This window comes from Mastigoproctus giganteus, chromosome 9 (assembly GCF_048544385.1).
Source record: "Mastigoproctus giganteus isolate SK-2022 chromosome 9, ASM4854438v1, whole genome shotgun sequence".
NCBI classification, from domain to species: Eukaryota; Metazoa; Arthropoda; class Arachnida; order Uropygi; family Thelyphonidae; genus Mastigoproctus; species Mastigoproctus giganteus.
Genome location: NC_143583.1, coordinates 165,939,736 through 165,958,863, shown reverse-complemented (window position 1 = coordinate 165,958,863; position 19,128 = coordinate 165,939,736). Strand labels below are relative to the sequence as shown.

The 19,128-nt window shown below is 35.2% G+C and overlaps 1 protein-coding gene across 1 annotated transcript in view; it reads right to left on the bottom strand.

Annotated features, from left to right (window-relative positions):
- Positions 1–19,128, bottom strand: part of LOC150080869 (voltage-dependent calcium channel type A subunit alpha-1-like) — a 1,489,217-nt gene that overhangs the window by 631,457 nt on the left and 838,632 nt on the right. Inside the window, exon 30 of the mRNA XM_090381686.1 lies at positions 15,052–15,162. Within this exon, the coding sequence (XP_090237812.1) occupies positions 15,052–15,162 (111 nt within the window). The remainder of the gene's footprint in view (positions 1–15,051; positions 15,163–19,128) is intronic.

Below are 19,128 nucleotides of genomic sequence, written 5' to 3'. Positions count from 1 at the left end.
CCAAAAAGGCAGAAAGGTTTTGGCAATTGTGCTATAAGATCTTCTAGTTCTTTAAGCATGAAAAGTCTGTTTGGTGGGAGGTATATTGAAACAAGAGTTAGTGTTATTCCAAGCGCAATACGCACAGCAACAGCTTCTAAGTCAGTCTGTAGAGAGATATGTCGAACTGGGATTTTAGAGTTAACTAGTATTGCTACTCCTCCATGTGCGGATTTTGCAGTATTCCTGTCTTTTCTGTACATTGTGAAGTTTCTAATTGAGAGGGTTACCTGTGGTGTTAAATTTGTTTCTTGCAGACAAACACTCACTGGATTGTACTTATTAATCAGATCATATATATCATCAATATTGGCTCGTATGCCTCTGCAATTCCATTGAAGTATGTGCTGCATTACTTGCTTTTAGGAATTGTGTTTTGATCTGTCTGTTTTTTTGAAGCAGTTTGTTTGTAACGATCTGATTTATTTCTGTCTTTTTTGGGGAAAACCGGTCTCTCTGTATCCATGTGTTCTTCTGCATGAAGTTCTAATATAGTTTCTTCTTGGTCAGTTTTATTGTCAACATCCATATGTATAGGGAACTGTTTCTTGGTCTGAGCTTGATCTGTAGGTACTATTTTTTCTGCTTTTTTTGTAGTTTCAGGCACGTTAGGAGGAACTGAAATTGGTGTATTAATTGCTTGTTCCAGTTGCTTGTGTTTGGCAGGTTGTGGCTTAACATTAAGCACGGACCTGGCCCAATCTGCAAAAGAAATGTTTGGAGGGACTGCAATGTCAGTTTGAGTAGCAATAGAATGAGTGTGTTTGGTTGCTTGTGCATATGTGCGTTTTGGCATAAACTGCATGATGTGCTTTTTGGCTTCCTGATACGTTACTTTGTTTTCTGTTTTGTATTTTTGTATTTCTTTCCCCACTTTCCACATTTCACAATTTTTTGAATATGCCGGATGGTTACCTTTGCAATTGGGACAGGTTAAGGAGGTTACGGTACAATCTGCTTGAGTGTGTTCTGTTGAACCACAGTTTGGGCAAATCATAGTGCCACGGAAAGCTACCTGGGAGTGTCCATATTTCTGGCATTTGTAACACCTGATGGGATTCGGTATATATGGACGTATACGACAATTCAGATACCCTGCTTTAACCATTGTTGGTAAGTTTGGGGTACTAAAGGTCAGTATTATGTTCCTTGTTGGCTTTAATTCTCCATCTTTCCGGATTAATATTCTTTTTGCATGTATTACTTTTTGATCTGTCAATTCTTGTACAATTTCTTCCTCTGAGATGTTAATCAGATCCCACTCTGCTATAACTCCTTTTGATGTATTCAGAGTGGCATGAGGCGTTATTTTCACGGGAATTCCACCAAAAGTTGTCAGTTTCAATAAAAATTCTGAGTGTTTTGGCTTCATTGTCTCTACCAGCAGATCTCCAGACTGTAATCGCTTTACCATCTTCGGTGATCCTGCAGCATTTTCCAAGCATTTCTGGATTAGAAATGGGGATAATTTGCTAACCGGAGAATCTGAAACAGAATGAATAAGGAGAAAGGCTGGGTGATCTTGTAGACATAGGTCTGTTTTTTGTCTTTTATTTTGATTTTGGTAAGAGTCATGATCGGGTTGGTCTTGATCAGTAGGTGATCTCAACTGATCAAGTGAGGGAAAGGTTTCTTTGTCCATTTTGTACTCCTTTTGGCCCTGAGGGTTGGCTTTCCCACTCAGGTTACCGGCCCCGCCACGGGGAGGCAGGAGTAATGCCAAGAGTGGCCAAGCGGTTGTTAGGTTAGTTGGGTTAGTAACTCTAATAAAATTAAAAGGAAAGTTGCCTTTTCTTTCCTGACTTAACTTACAACTTGTAAGATGAAGTCTACAGTGCTTTTTTTAAGAACTTAAGAGAAACTAACGGGGAACTTAAAAGAAGAGTGATTCCTTTAAAGGAGAACGCTTTGAATCGCTTTATAGAGCTCAGAAAATCGCTTGGCCACGGAAAACGCTTGGCATCCGGGGCCTCATTTATCTGCAGATTCTTAATGCATGAAGAATCACTGCTGATAATGAAATCAAGAGTATTACTCCCTCTAGTTGCCTCCCGAACATGCTGATGTAGAAAACAATCATCCAATAAATCCACAAAAGCCCTGCTAGTGTGTGAGTAACCAGCCCCCAAATTCCAGTCAATATCTGGGAAATTAAAATCTCCCATTATAAGACTTTCTGATTTACTGGCCCACTCTATTTCCCTGTACAGTTCCTTATTATACTCATCAGAGTCATTAGGCCTATAGCACACTCCTACTCTCAATTTTGATCTCCCAATGCTTATGTCACACCAAACTGACTCAACACTGCACTGTCCAGCGATGTCGACTGGCTTCACTTCCTTGGTTTTTATGTGTTTCTTAACTAATAGCCTAACCCCTCCCCCCTTCCTAATGTGCTCATTCTAATAGAAGCAGTGCAAGAATCTCTTTCACCTCTGCCAGTGGCTACTGTCAATCTATTGGTCTTTGTCTCCCCCCAAGCTAGCAGTTTTCCGACCCACCTAACACTGCCTCGATAACATCAGCAAATATTCTTGCACCCTTTCTATTTAAGTGTATCCCATCCCTGTAGAAGCAATCTCTCCTGTTAACAAGTACAGTCCAGGCTGAAAAAAATTCTACCCCTTGAGCCTTGCAAAATCTTTCCAGGGCCGAATTGATCGACAAGGCTCTCATCATATACTCCCTCCTATCGTGTCTGTGCAGAATTGCAGACACTTTCAAATTCAACCCTAATTCTCGGCTTTTGTTCAACAGTGACCTGTACTTGTTAAGTAATTCTGCCGGTCTCCTACTCTTAATATTATTAGTGCCCACGTGTACAACTATATCACCTTTTGTGCCCTTAAAAGATGATATTCGCTCTACAACGTCATCAACCTTTGCCCCTGGCAGACATACCCTGGTCCTTTTCCACCTATCTTTTTTTACAAAGCATGTTCCCCGTTTCCCTGACAATAGTGTCACCAACAACTACTAGTTCCTTCGGGACCAGCGCATTCTGCCTTGGGGGGTTGCCTCTGTGTCACGCGATGCCCAAGTGCAAGCTCTGGCGTTGATGTGGGCAGCTGAGAGCTTGATGGGCCCCTCAATTTAGTTTCTACGAGAGCATCCACCCTGTCCTTCAAGCTCTCATATAGGCCCACAAGAATGCCGAGTTGTTGCCTGATATCGATACACTCCTTGCATCGCGCACACATAAAGACACCCCCCTTGGCAGTATCATGTCCCGAACCCGATTCCTCTGCAAACATCAAGCAAACAGTGCATTTTATAAGGCTGTGAGTCAGAGGACAACTGCCCCCCCTCAGTTCTGCTCTGAGCCACAGCACTTCCATTAGCTTGAGCCTTTTTCTTTGCTGCTCTGGTCTGAGTCATGATTCTATTAATTTATTAATTAATTATAATTAATTATGTTATGTTATTAATTATGTTAAATATAATTAATTATATTACGTTTGTAATCTAAGTCGTTATATGTATTTATTTAAACGTACAATTTAACTGCTAACGAAGTTCAACTAACGCTATCTAGTACGGTATATAACTATCGTATCACAAAGGCGATACCTTAAAGCCATATAAAAGGTCGTGAGCATGGTTTGTAAATTGTATTAGTTACCAATTCAAACCATTAAAATGCACTATACTTTCATCGTTATCATATGTTCCGTTATAACAATCAATTTTAAATGACTTTGTGATAATTTTCTAAAGCACATTTTGAGGTCACGACCATAAAACAATAAAAACAATTTGTGCTTTCCAGTTTATTGGGCTTTTCTGTCACTGCAAAAAATAATAAACGGGTAGCAAACTCGATTTTCTTGCATTTGCAAAAATACCGATAGCTGGAATTGGGTGGGTTTTTATGTTATTATGGTGAAATGTGTTTCCCCTTTACTGAAACCTTCAATCGTATAAAAAACATAAATAAATTTTCCGAATCTTCTCTTCATTCTGTTTTTTTTTTTTTAAGCTTCGTAAACTTGTTACTCCACGCGTATCATGTTAGTTGCAATTTGTGTGTGCCGTTAAAAATTGCTTATGCATGCAATCGTGAAATTTATAATTAAAAGAGAAGATTATCTTAGACACAAACGCCTCTTGAAACATTTCTGAAGACGACGACTCCTTGTGTAACAAACCAATGAGTGCCGAACCTATAATTAGTGATCAACGAGTGTGCATTTAGTCGATGATGATAAAGAATAAACATTCTTTAACATTTGTAAGTCATAAATAATTTCTCTATTATTATAATTTGCTTGATTTTACAAGCTACGTTTTCATTTCTTTCGATAAATCAATCATTGTTTAAACATATACTAATTAGCTAAAGAATTTCATTGTTGAGAATGTAACCCCTATTTTTAACCTAATGTCTATGAAAAATAAATTCCTGCTTTACGAGCATGCGTGCTAGGAATGAATTAACTCATAAAGTCGAGAACTACCTGACTTCTTTTAACAATAAAAACATGAGAAATTAAATGATATAATTAAATATATTTTTCCACTGAGTAAATGTTTCTTAATAATTCTTAATTATTTGCTATTTCTTCGTAAAATTGTTCACAAGAATTAGCAAAATTGCACTTATTGCATTTATAGTATTGCTTTCAACGTTTATATGGTCAGCTGTGTTTTTTTTGACGTCCACAGCTCATTTACTACTGAAAATACTCTTTCTGTTGTACCATTGGTTCCCAGCAAACATAACAATTATTTGCATTATGCTTGCTATTAAGTATGAAGGTTACATTGTCCAATCTGGGACGCTTTAGGTATATACCATCCAGTGTTTGCCATGTACTTTACTCTCCTCTCTGGTAGAAACAAATGGGATTTAATTCTTGCCATCCTCTAAACAGCAAAACAAGCAAAAGAGTTTTCTGCATCTGAATTTCTAATCCAAGAAAGAATGCAGCTGAACCTGAAAATTGTTGATATCTCGTTTCTGCACAGTAACTTATCAAAAAATATTTCATTCTTTTTTATTATTAATTTTTTATTTTTTTATGCATTATATACATAAAATATTAAGTTATTGATCAAATTTTCATAATTTAAAAGTAACTGATGTATTATTTATGATGTATAGAAAATTTAACACAGGTTTTCTCAGTATATTTTTTATTCTTTTTTTTATGTAGGTAAATCATTGTGGGTTGCATTTATGCACAGTTCAGGTTACTGCCAGTCCATCTTGGGTGTGGTTCTAATAGAGTAGCCCCCATACAGGGCTCTAGGCTAACTTCCCAACTGCAGAGACTCTTAACAATTTCTTTGAAGTCTGAACCCCAAAAACCTATCCAAATGCAAACCAACTCTATCCCAATGCACATAGGCTGCTAGGACAGCTAAATGGGTTTTGTCAATGATATACAAGAATTTTGCCAACAGGGAAAAGGAGGAAATTATCTCACTGTATAAAGCAATGGTCAGGTTACATCTTGAGTACTGCATACAGGTCTGAAAATGTGATTTTAGCAGGCTATGGCCCTATTTAAATGGGTACAGAGGAAAGCAAGGCCACAAAAGGCTATTCTTAGCAAGAAAGCATTGATCTAAAAATTACAGCAAGTGAAAACTAACAGGGAGAGATCACTGGCTATTTCAGACTTTAAATAGATTGATTAAACTAAATGCTGATGGCATTCTTACTCTTTCTTTGGCCACATGTGAGGGGACATAAATTAAAAACGATAATGCAAGATAGCATTGCAAAAGAGAGAGAGAGAGAGAGAGAGAGAGAGAGAGAGAGAGAGAGAGAGAGAGAGAGAGAGTGACTGATTATTGGAATGACCTTCCACATAGTGTAATGAAAATGGGTAGTTAAAATAAATTTAAGGAAGAATTAGATCAATTATATTATTGGAAGGGGATGGGCAATTTTTTTTTTTGGTCAAAATTGCATAAGTTTGCTTATTTGCATCAAGTGGCTAGTCCACGAAAACTGCTTTATAGCCATACTCTCAAATTGTAAGGGACAGGTATTTCGAACGAACGGAGGGGTGAAGTGGAAGGTTTTTTTTTTTTTTTTTGGCTGATGCTGCATAAGCTTGCTTTCTTGCATCATATGCCTCTACTAATGCTAATGTTAATAAACTCAAAAAACATCACTGATACTGCATGATCGAGGAGACTGCGCAAGGTTAACAGAGCCTTTCTCTAGAGAATAAATGAGTTTCTCCACCAAGCCTCCAATAAGCAAAGAGGTGGTACTGCAATGGTTTACAAGAACCTAGTTCTTGTTAACACAAAGAGTTAGTATTCCTGTATGACAGAGATACCACACCTCGATCCTGCTTATGCTGATTCACACGTGGGATATCACCTTCAGTATTATAGGTGGGGTGTTTCACTGTTCGAGTATACTAGGTATGGTGTTTGCAGAACAACCAGACTTCTTCAAAATTCAGTGTACTAGATTCACAAGTGATCTGAATATCAGTTATATCAGAGCTTTAGATTCCCAGGTAATTGTCCTTTTCACAAGCTCATAGGTTGCATCTAATGAGAGTATATAACACTGCCTATTACTTAGGTATCAAGGAACATAGTACTGAAACAAACAGAGTAATCTCTGAACTACTATAATATGTACAACCACTTGCAATCCGTAGCCTAGTGGTCAGGCGTGCGGGTGCATAAGTACACGTGCCTTGAGTAACCGGGGTTCAAGACCGTGACTACTGAATACGGTGCTGTTTCTTGTAATCTGTCTATCTTGTGAACTCCTCTGACCATTTGGTTGTCCCGGAGTATAAACAGAAAAAATAAAAAAATAAAAAAAAAACAACCACTTGGATTGCAAATTAACACTTAGAAGCCAAGTCTTTTACTCTTAATAAACAGAGTTAGATAAGGCCAACTTCCCAGGAATAGTAAATGATGTAAACTGACTTTCAAATAAATATCTAAGTTTTATATAACAACAGATCACCTAAGTACTGGGAGGCTAAAGCATGAATATAAATATATATATATAATTAGAATATAAAATAGCAGGGGTTTACATCTGGTGATTATGGGCTTGGCACAACCAGGAACCTGAGGCTGGATATCATCATTCTTCTCTTTTTTGGTGATTCCCTTTCTCTCTCTCTCACACACACATGCACACACACACACACACACACAGGGTAATTCAGATTTTTTTTTTTCCCAGCTGGTGCAGCATAAGCCTCAGGCTTCCTTGCACCATATGGCTAATAATAATATGGCAAGCCAATTAAGTAGTAAACCAGTGCATAACTATGGCAACAAAGGAAGGAAGGAAGAGGAGGATGCGAGAATAAATCAAGATAAAGGATGTTGCAGAAGGAAAGTGCTCCTAAGTGCTTCAATTTTTGGAAGAATGCAGAGTTGCTAGAATGAGTACAGAGAAGAGCAACAACATTGGTGAGAGGAATGAAGGAGTCCTCTTACCAAGAAAGGCTTAAGTTCTGCAAATTGCATCTGGAGACTAGGCACCTGCAAGGTGATCTGATTGAGGTGTATAAGGCTTTAAATGGGTTGAGCAGGCTTAAGGCTGATGGGATTTTTCCTCTTGCTCAGATTACAAACCTGAGGGGGGGCATAAACTGAAATTGAGGAAAGGAAGTTGTCGAATAGATCTGTGGAAATTTGACCTTAGCTACCGAGTAGTTGATTGTAGGAACAGATTTACCTTTGTCGTAGTGGAAGTCGATTGCTTAAATAAATTCAAGGAAGAAGTGGACAAACTTTTGGAATGAATGGATGGGTGAAATTGGAATGTTTTTTTGTTTTTTTTTTTGGCTGATGCAGTATAAGCTTGCTTTCTTGCATCATATGCCTCTACTAATGCTAATGCTCAAGTAGTTTAGAAAAAATGACAATTAATAAAATACCCCACTGTATAAAACAATTACAAAATAACAATTAGTTCAAATTTAGTGGCACCTTTTGATGGCATTAGGTACAAATTGTATGAAATATCACTATAAACAAAGACAAAAACCAACTACAACACATGATCAACAGAATGAAATAAAAATATATATTTATTTTTGCATGACACACACACGTGGATGCATACAAAAACAAGGTTAGGCAAAAACAATTGCTACCATTTTAAAATGACACAAAATGACAAAATGACTCAAAATGACAGGCCTCCATAGCCAAGTGGTCAAGAGCGGGAGTGCAGTAGCACACGCTCTTTGAGTAGACCGGGGTTCAAGCCCCTGACTGCTGAATACGGTCGATCTGCCAACCCACACTGGACCAGCGTGGCAGATTATTATGGTCCATTTTCCCTCAGCATGAATTGTTGAGGAGGCTTCCATCCTGCAGTGTGTTGATAATGGCTGCACTTTACCTTTTATTTTTTTTTTAAATGACTACAGCTGTCCAAATTGGAAAAGCCATTTATTTTAACTCCCATTTAATAATATACATCAGAGCATTAATGTTACACTCCTCAGTGTTTGAAACTGATGTCCCTTAAATGGCCACCACATCATGAACACAGTCCTCTACTCGTATTCTAACATTATCCATTGCCCAGTGTAATGGTTGTGGTATTCTTTCAAATTTCCTTATGAATGCATTGTTCCAAGTGCTAAAGTGTCTGTGGATAGTTTGTACACACTTTAGTCTTAAGAAACCTCATAAAAAGAAATTGCATACAGATAAGTTCAGTGATTGTGGTGCCCAATGTTTTGTTACTAAAACAAGATGTAATGTGAATTGGAAATATTTACTTTTAAGTGTTCTACAGAAAATCTTGTAGTATGTGCAATAGCACCATCCTGCTGAAACCAGACATTTTGTAAGTTGTTGCAACAGATGAACCATTAGCATTTTCATAAAAGTATGGAGTAATGATGCCAAGGCAGACACTTCACACCAAATGATAACTTTCTGTGAAGTGGTTGTTCATAATGGTGATGTAAATATTTAGCTGCACAATATCTAAAATTTTGGCTGTTTACATACCCATTCAACAGAAAGTAAGGCTTGTCACTCATGGTTAAATGATAGATTAAGTTTTAATCATCGTTCACCTTCTGCAAGAATAAATTGCAGAAGTTCAAACACATTAGCATTAGCATTAGTAGAGGGATTTGATGCAAGAAAGCAAGCTTATGCAGCATCAGCCAAAAAAAATAAAATAAAGTAAAATAAAATAAATAAATAAATAACCACTTCCACTTTACCCCTCTGTTCGTTCGAAATACCTGTCCAGCTGAGCCTTAAACTTATTTAGGCTATCAACTTCCACGACAAGGGATGGAAGTCTATTCCAACAACCAACCACCCGCTGGCTAAAGGCAAATTTCCTCACGTCTATCCTACATCTGTCTTTTCTCAATTTGAATTTATGCCCTCTCAGGTGAATATTCTGAGCAAGAGGAAGAATCCCATCAGCATTGAGCATGCTCAAACCATTCAAGGCTTTATACACCTCTATCAGATCACCTCGCTGGTGCCTAGTCTCCAGACACTATAATTTGCAAAACTTAAGCCTTTTTTCATAAGAGCACCCCCTTGTTGAACCATTTACATATTGTATAAATGGAACTTTAAATTAATATGCAATATATACAGTACACTTTGTTCTGATATGTTAAATTCTCTTGATTGACAACTAACAGAACTTTAAAGATTGTATTGTAATGTTGATATGATTCTTTCAATGTTTCTTGGAGTATGTGCTAAGCATTTGTCCTAGAGACTTCACTTCTGTTACAGACACTATTGTTATAAATTTGTAAATCCAATATGTTATGAACTTCCACATGAAATGCTAATATTTCTTCTGATGGTGAAGCAGTCCCTAAATTCACGTTGCATACTCAAAGCAGAGTCACCTGGTTTAAAAAATGCTTGAAAAGCAAATGTATGATATTCATTTGACTACCACTCCCCTTTTATTGAATGCTTTAGGGTACCTTACTACAAGACACAGACCACAGTGTCCCTTTTGCAATCACCATGAAATGCTCCCACTTTTAAAGTAATTCTTTTTTGCACAGGCCTATATACACATACACACCAATATTATAATAATAAAATATGAGAGATGCCAATCGTTGTTGATAATATCCTGCAAGTAGTTGCATGAATGAATTCACATACAAATATCAGCCAACTGAGTGTTAGTCATTTTGACTTAATCAATATATTTTCTGAAATTTTAATAGAGAAATTATAGCAAAGATTGCAAGTTATTCCTGAGGGAATAATGTTTTTTGAATGTGAAACAGATTACAAAAAAAATAAAGAAACATGGGAATCAAACTATGTATTACCATGGAATTGGTAATACAAATTCACAAATGAATCTGTTCACAAATCTAGGGTCGTGCACCCATAGGCTTGCAGACTCCATTGCAAAGAGCACAGTTAAGTTAATGACCCATCTCTTACAAAGTATCAACACTCTCTGTCTCACAGAAGTTGTTTCTGCTGCATGCCTTTTCTATAGATACTTCCATTGGCACTGTTCTTCTGAATTTGTTTTAAAATTCTCCCCTCCCCTCCATCTCTTCCAAACATGTGCTGTATCCTTTTACTGTCTAACTTCAAACTCTCAGCAATTTTTCTTCTTCCTCATTTATTCCTTCAACTTCCATTTTCTGGAACAGTCTTATTCTTTGCACATATTTCTCAAAAAATTTTGATGGTGACCACAAAAAAAAAAAAAAAAACCCACAATGAACTTCATGCATGTGCCAATGGGTTAATGGTTCCTGTCATTTTCTGGTCACCATCAGCAGCACAAATAAAAAAAAAAAAAAATTACAACAATAAAAAAAAACTGTAATTTGAATACTAGCTCCTCAAATGGATGAATGCGAAAGATGCCTTTATATTCGCTATACCGGGAGGGTCAATTTTTAAAACTGTAATTATATATCTTTTTTTTTTTTTTTTGAACATTCTTACAATTGAGGTTGAGTTTATTGATTGGAAGAAAAAAATCTTCCAATTTTTTGGAAGATTTTTTACTTCCAAATATTGCTTCCAGTCATTAACTGGAAGCAATATTTGTAATGTGCTTGTGCCAAGAGAGAGATTAGAAGCCAGGATAATCCCCAAAGAGATATATCATCCTGCCTAGAAATCTGAGTGTCACCAAAGATAAGCACAGGAGCAGAAGAATCCTTTTTTGCGAGATATAAGACAAGACTGAGTTTTAGAAGGATTGAAATCAACTAAGTTGTCTTTGCCCCACTGCAGAATTAACTGGAGATCGGCATTTAAGGAATTGGTAGTGGATATTCCAGAAGTTGAAGCTGATTGAGCAGGACAAGATTTCTTAAACTGGAAAGTGGAATGCAATGTGCTATCATCGGCAAAACTATGGATAGGATTGCAAGTCAATGAAAGAAGGTCATTAATATACAAGAGGAAAGGAGTGGGTAAAAGAACTGAACCTTGGGGAACACCAGCATTAGTGGAGAAGTAAGAAGACAGAGAGCCATCTACCATCACCTTCAGTGAGCGATCAGAGAGAAAACTGGATAACCAATTACAAAAAGCAGTTGGCAAACCAAAAGATGAAAGCTTGTTTAGAAGACCATTATGCCAAACATAATCGAAAGCCTTTGAGATGTAAACAGCAACTACTTGTGTTTCACCAAACGTTTCCATTGAATTTGTCCATAAATGGGTAACATAAGCCAGAATATCACTAGTGGATCGACACTGACAGAATCCACACTAGTGATTGTTGATCAGATGGAAGGTTTCTAGGCAGTTAATTGATTTCTCCATTACTTTAGAAAGAGTAGAAACAATTGCAATGGGACGATAATTGGATGGGATGGATTTGTCACCCTTTTTAGGAATTGGCTGGATATGCAAATTTCCAAGCAGAAGGAAAAACACCTTTGGAATAAGAAAGTGAAAAAAGGCAGCAAAGAACAGGAGTAAGTTCAGGAGCACAAGTTTTGAGAACAAGTGGAGAAATACTATCAGGACCAGAAGCTTTCTGAGTCAAGTTTCATCAAAATCCTTCTGACATCCTTTTGACGGAAGACCACAGGAGGCATTGAATGGAGCGTGTTGGGAATGGTGGGAGGTTATTATTATTATTTGTTATTTGGTTTGTCTTTAGGAGCATTAGCAACTAAGGCTATATTGCTCAGGGGATATGCAGTGGTCATTCCCTGACCTTTCCGCATCCTCCGTATTTGGTGGTCACGGGCTCGAACCCCGGTCTAATCATGAAGCATGTGCTATGCACTACTGCTCCTGCCCACCTGGCTATGGAGACGCCCATTCTGTATGAAGTAACGAAATTTTTGTGTATGACATACACATGGTAAGAATATAACAAGATCCTTGACAAAATGTGGCTTCGACAATGCCCCCTTCATACACATTACTCGGACTCCTTCCAGTCACTATCTGGCAGAGTAGAGGTTGCAAGATTATACACTAGCTGATCCAGAAGAATCCTAGAGAGTTACCAATAAGTTAGGTCTGGTGTACTAACTAGTGGCCGGCCTGCGAACACCGTTTTAGAGCTGTATCCTCGAAATGTAAGGAAGAGTGGATCTTGTCATGATGTCCATCATAACCTCAAAAGTCATCAGTCATACTGCATGTTGGAAGAGATGGGAAGGGTTAACCGGAACTTAGCTCTGGAGACTTAACATGGGTTGCACCATTTCAAGCTTCCAATAAGTAAAGTGGTGGTATTGCACCGGTTGATGAGAATTATCTACCACTTAGTACTGCCTGGAAACACAGAGGGATGGCATTCCTCCATGTGGTGTGGGTGCCACACCTCAACCCCTGCTTATGTTTGTTCACACCAGGGTGGTCACCCACAGTGTGATTGTGCATGGGGGTTATACCCAGGATTACCAACAGTCCCACCATCGTGAAGGTGTAAACAGAGAATTTCGCTGTCACAGGCCGCCAGACTTTGCTGAAATTGAGTCCACTTGACTTAAGTGTCATCCGAATATCAGTTCCATCAGTATTTTAGACTCCCAGGTAGCAAGTACATCTGGCATATCTCAGAGAATGTCTGTGACAACCTCAAGGACAGTGTATATGCTGGACTGTTAATCCTGTGGGAAATTTAATTCCAGCTAAATTTATTTCTCTGAGAAAAAATTTTCTCATCCATTTTATTACTGGCCTGGTGGGTAATGGTGGAACAGCCAATAAATTAGGATGGATGCAAAAATAAAATTTTTATCAGTATATTCATCACTTTGAAATATTTGTGAAGCCCAAAGAAAACAATAGAGTTCTACTAATACTATATAATCACAGCACTGATTTATGCATCTCAATTATTAATTTCTGAAAAAATAATTTGACTGCTTTCCTTTCTTTTCTAATTCATACAAACTACACTACTTGTTCATTGCTTTTGGACCACCCTTAAGAGGCATCTCAACAAATCAGCTGAGCGATGGATAAGAAATAACTGAGGTAAATGTATAACTATTTACAACTTACCGATTATCGTAAAATTATCACTTCCACTTGCAGAGACACCTCCAAATATAATAGCTTGATTTTCTTATACAACAATATTTCCTTTAAATTATAACATATTAAATGGGGTCCCTAGTTTAGAAATACAAGTCTGCGATGTTATGGTCTGTTAGACACACATGTCAGTCAATTTAATGTTTATCACTTTGTCAGTAGCTCACATAATGCTATGTGCAGTTATTGTGCATAACATTACTTCTATACTACAGATCTGTATGAACTCTGCCAGATAATGAAGTACAAATAATTACTCAAATAATAAAAATTTCATTTGATGTTAGATCTTCTCTTGTTTTATATAAATCTACATATCGTTACATAAGCATTCTTGTATAGCAGTCATATCAGCCATTGCTAATATAAGGCAATTAAATTGCTATTATATAAACATTTGAAACAAGTTTAATAATACAAATTTTCCCGATCCCAAGAAATTTGCTGAAATAATTTTTAATTCCATAATTTTTTGAAAGAAAATATAAGCGTAAAAAACCATGAAAAAGAACATGGTAATTTCAAACTTTACTGTGGTAATTCAATCTATAAAAAGCAAGTTACATTTACCATTTAGTTGCATTTACCTAACCTAAGGTAAATGTAACCATACCATAATAAAACTTGGCTACTTTCTAAATATTTGTTTTACGTGAATAGTCACTGGTATTAATTGTCTTGATAGGATAGGATAGCATTGTGGTCAATGTCCCAAAACTACACGACAAAACCTGAAGTTGCTTGCTTTCACAAAATGCTGTACCATGAAATTTTCACAGTTCATTCCTTGGCAGCTTATTTACCTTGAACATACATGCTTCTTCCCCCCCCCCCACACAACTTTTTTCTCTCGGAATACTGTGAAAAATAAGCACTCTGCCAGCAACTATAGATATTTTAAAGCAAAAGATACATGAGGATACACTGCGAAAAATTAGCACTCTGCCAGCAACTACAGATAAATTAAAGCAAAGGAGACATGAGGCAATTGCAAGAGTTTAGCATAATATGTTATCAGATATACAAAAAAAATCAGAGAGTTAAGACCCACAAATGTATTGAATATACCAAAACTTTTTGAAAAGAAAACTTTTAAAATTTTTAAAGTTCATCTTTCTAAAATGTAACTTGTTTTTTAGTGTACTGTTATTGGTTCATTTGCAATAAATTTTGCAATAGGGAATATTTTTTGAAATTATCCTGTTTAATCCGTAAGAGAATATTAAAAATTAATAAAATTTAAAGCATATATTAATTATGGCACTTCTGAAAGATAGAATTTGAAAGTGCTTAGCAATTCAATATGAATTATTAACACATTTTATATTTTAAAATTAAATTGAAGAATAAATGGTGAATATGAAGTCCAAGCCATAAAATATAGAAAAGATGTCAAAATACAATACATAAAGAGATAAAAGAAGAAATACATACACATATAAGACAATGTTATTATAATGGGTTCATTTAAATTATATTTAAATATAATATAGAGAAAAAAGAAAGAAAAAAGGATCAAACCTTGCATCCGTAAGCCATGAGCTTCAGAATACATTCTAGCAGGAATAGTGTGGTGAATGCCTCATTCATGTAGCTTAAAATGTCTAGGTACAAAGGACTGGCTTGGTGGTACTACAGCGCCATGGTGGACAGGAGGAGAAATAAGAAAACAAGGTGGCAGGAATTGAATAATAGAAACAAAACACAGATAAAAAAAAAAACAAACTGGGTCTAAGGATCAGTTGCATACATCTCAATTCAAGCAGGGATAGCTACCTAACACTGCAGGCCAAAGAGAATGGCCCCACAATGTTCGGTATTAGAATATTAAAAAACTACAGCTTACAAACTCAGAAATAGAAAAATGCTCATCTCCATTTTTAATACTTTTCATTTCAGGGAAAAAAAAAAAAAAAAAAAAAAAAAATGGGTTTTTCATATCAGTCTTAGATAAATATAATTAATATAACCACAAGTGTTTGCATATAAAACACAAAGAAAAAAAAGTACAACAGCATTCTCAATCATTCTCTTAAATTTTAGCAATATCATTTTAAAGAAATTGCATTTTCTTATATCTAGAGTGACATGCATTTTTTTTTACATACACACATACGCATACATATAAACACCAGTAACTGAAAGCAACCAATGCTCTATTTTCCATTGCACAAGTACCATATAATATGATTATTCAGTCAGGCAAGACAAACAAGCAGACATATGATTATCATGCATTTTTTTTTTTTTTTCTTCAGGCAGTAATGAACAAAACAGGAAGGTTAACATGAACTTTTTTTTTCCTTTTCCTTTCTAAATAAAGCACAGGCATCACCACAGTTTGGTTGTTCTTTCTTTCTTTTTCTGTACTGCCGGTTGCTTATATCACTGATGACACTGATGCTTCATACTTCTCAATTCATACAAACTGTTTTGGGCTATATAAGTCAGGAAAATTCTTATATCAAGCCCAGTTCTTGATACATCCACTTTGCTAAAGCAGAACAGCAAGCATAATCATCAATGACTTCCCACTTCCCTCAGTTAAAAATGCTGATGCATGTCACATGCAGCAAATGGCACTATAAGTCTGGTCAAGGTTCAGGTGGGGGCAGGATTGGAAAGGCTATTTACTAATGGTCTGATAATTTAATTTGGTTATTTTAAACAAAAATATAATATGTATTAATCTGCAAACACAAATGGCAAATCACTTTTTTTTTTTTTTTTTACTTGGGCATTGCCTTTAAATGTAAACATGCAAGCATTTATTTCACTCTTTCCAATCCAAAGCCAACTCTTTTTTTTTTTTTTTTTTTTTTTTTTAATTAAAGTAAGGATATAATTTGTTACCTTCAACCCTTTGAAATCCTTTGTCCTCATAAAAATAACAAAACCCATGAAATAGATTACTAATAAATAGGATTTTTGGAAACTATTTTAAATTTAATATAGCTAATTAAGTTCATAACCCCTATCACTCTGAAGACAAAGATAATCCAAAAGGTTTTTATAAAAATGCATAAACTCCCCATCCTTACCCTGACTCCAAATGCAGCCAGCTTGAGCGAGCATTCAAGGGTAAAGAGTGCAGTGAAGGCCGCATTCATGTAGTGCAGAGTGTTCTTGAACATGTCGTTTTGTTTGTAAAACTAGGGTGAAACACAAGACTAGTCAGAGCTTAAGTTGCTCACAAATCACTGCATTAATACAATGCCACACACAGGTGTAGTTGGGAGGAAGGGCAGAGGAAACAGGTAAACTAAAATAAGAAGTAAAAATCTGTGAAAGAAAAATAAGTAAAGAGAGAGAGAGAGCCAAAAAAAAAGGAGGATTGAAAATAAAAAAAAATAATAATAATAAATAAAAAAAAAACAGCCTATACAAAAATTCTAGTTCTTATGAAATGCAGTTTATTTACTTTCATTAATTCACACACACACACACACACACACACACACACACACACACACACACACACACACACACACACACACACACACACACACACACACACACACACGTGTGTGTGAATGTGCATAAGTTAATGAAACAAAAATAAAACAATAAATTTAAAAAAATTTAAATTGCAAAAAGGTTCCTTTTCATCTCCACCTTAAAATGGCAAAAAGAAAGGAGGAGAAAAAAAAAAAAAAAAAAAAAAAAAAAACAGAGTAGGCACTGAAAAACTATGTGCACTTATATTTAAATTTCATTTTAAAAGTGTGTATTCTCTGTAATATTAAATAATGTGCAATTCAGTCTCAATTAAGACTAATCTTGAAAAAGGCACAATTAATTCATACCTTACTCAAGCAACAAAAGATAAAATTTCTAAAAGAAAAACCTGCTGTACACATATATTTTTTTGCATTCAGATAAACTTAAGTACTAATTAAAATGCATAAGGAAAACGAAAAACATTCTTTAGTTAAATATATTTTTATAGTAAATAAACTGCATAACACTAAAAATATATCTTCAAAACAATGCCTAATAATAAAGTAAATGGAAAGGTGATTATAACAATAAAATAAACACAATGGCATGGGAATGACAAGAGACATTAATAACAACAGAAAACTAATAGCATCATCATTATTATCAATGTCCTCATGCTTTATATTTGCTATGTGATCATGCTTTTGATCCATTAGTATTTTTGCATGAAATGGGTCTAGGTAACTTAGACAGCTTCACAGTCATTTTCATTAAAAATGGAAAAAAGACAACTATTACAAAATTTGCAAAATAATAAAAAATCTCAAATCACCACTAATAATAACATTTATAAAACTTTCTGGCTGATCACCAGAAAAAAAAAATATAAAAACTTATGACATATTACACAATGGAATATGAAAGAAGCAACAGTAATTGTAATTTCATATAATAGAATAAAACACTAGACACAAAAAATTCATCTAAAGAGATCTATCATTTTGCTGTAATTAAAAGTCAGAGATAAAGTGCACTTTTTTTAAAATTTTAAATGCTATTATTATCTATACAAAAAAAAAAAATACTTTAATCTTCAAATTTTGAACTTTGAAGATTAATAAATGCTTTATTTTCTATAATTTTTTTTTAAAATGAATACATTTATTTTTGTTTAGATTTTAAATGGCTGTGAAGTCTGTATAAGTATTGAAACTAAAAATATAACATCTCCAATGCTCCAAATATTTTTGCATGCATGTGAGATGTTGTTATTCAAGCCCATATTTTACATTTCCCAAAAAATAATTATAAATGCACCATTCTGCTTCTGCGAGCAAAACGAAGTTGTGCTACTACATGCTGCAAAGTTAAAAAAAATTAACTTAAGACATAGTATGGCTGAAACTGTTACATAAAATAACTTCAACTACATGTACAGTAATAAACATTGCAAATTGAAAACAAAATGAAATATATTTTGCAAATTAACACTCACACTCATACACAAGTGAATTAATGAAGGTTTAAAATTAAGAAGAGAGATAATTAAATGTATCAAGTGTTGAAAGTAACAAATGAGTAAAACTTTTTTAATATGTATACATATATATTAAATTTTTACTTTAGATATTTATATGAAATCTTCACTATACAGACTCAGCTATAAAAATATGAAAGATTTACAATTATATTAGTCACCAAATTTTGCACAACATATGAAAGTAAAACACTTATCTAAAAAGAAGATGATATACTATACGGGCAGCCAAGCCAAAAATTCTTAGTATACAATTTGAATTTAGTTCCTACATTCTACTTTTTCATATCTTTTTAAAACATGAATAGCTACACTCAGTTATGCTCCAAAGTAGGAGTTCTTATTTCTTAAGCACTTATTAGATTAGCTTTGCTTACTAGTATACACAATTACTATCATCCAACTTTGCTTACTAGTATAAACAGTTAGTTAGTTATTTGGTTTTTTAGGAGCATTAGCAACTAAGGCCACATTGCTCCAGGATATGCGGTGGTCATTCCCTGACCTTTCCGCATCCTCCGTATTTGGTGGTGATGGGCTCGAACTACTAGTGTAAACAACTACTATCATCTATCAAGAGTACAAATTCTAGTAGCACGCATATTATTAATCTGGCTAAT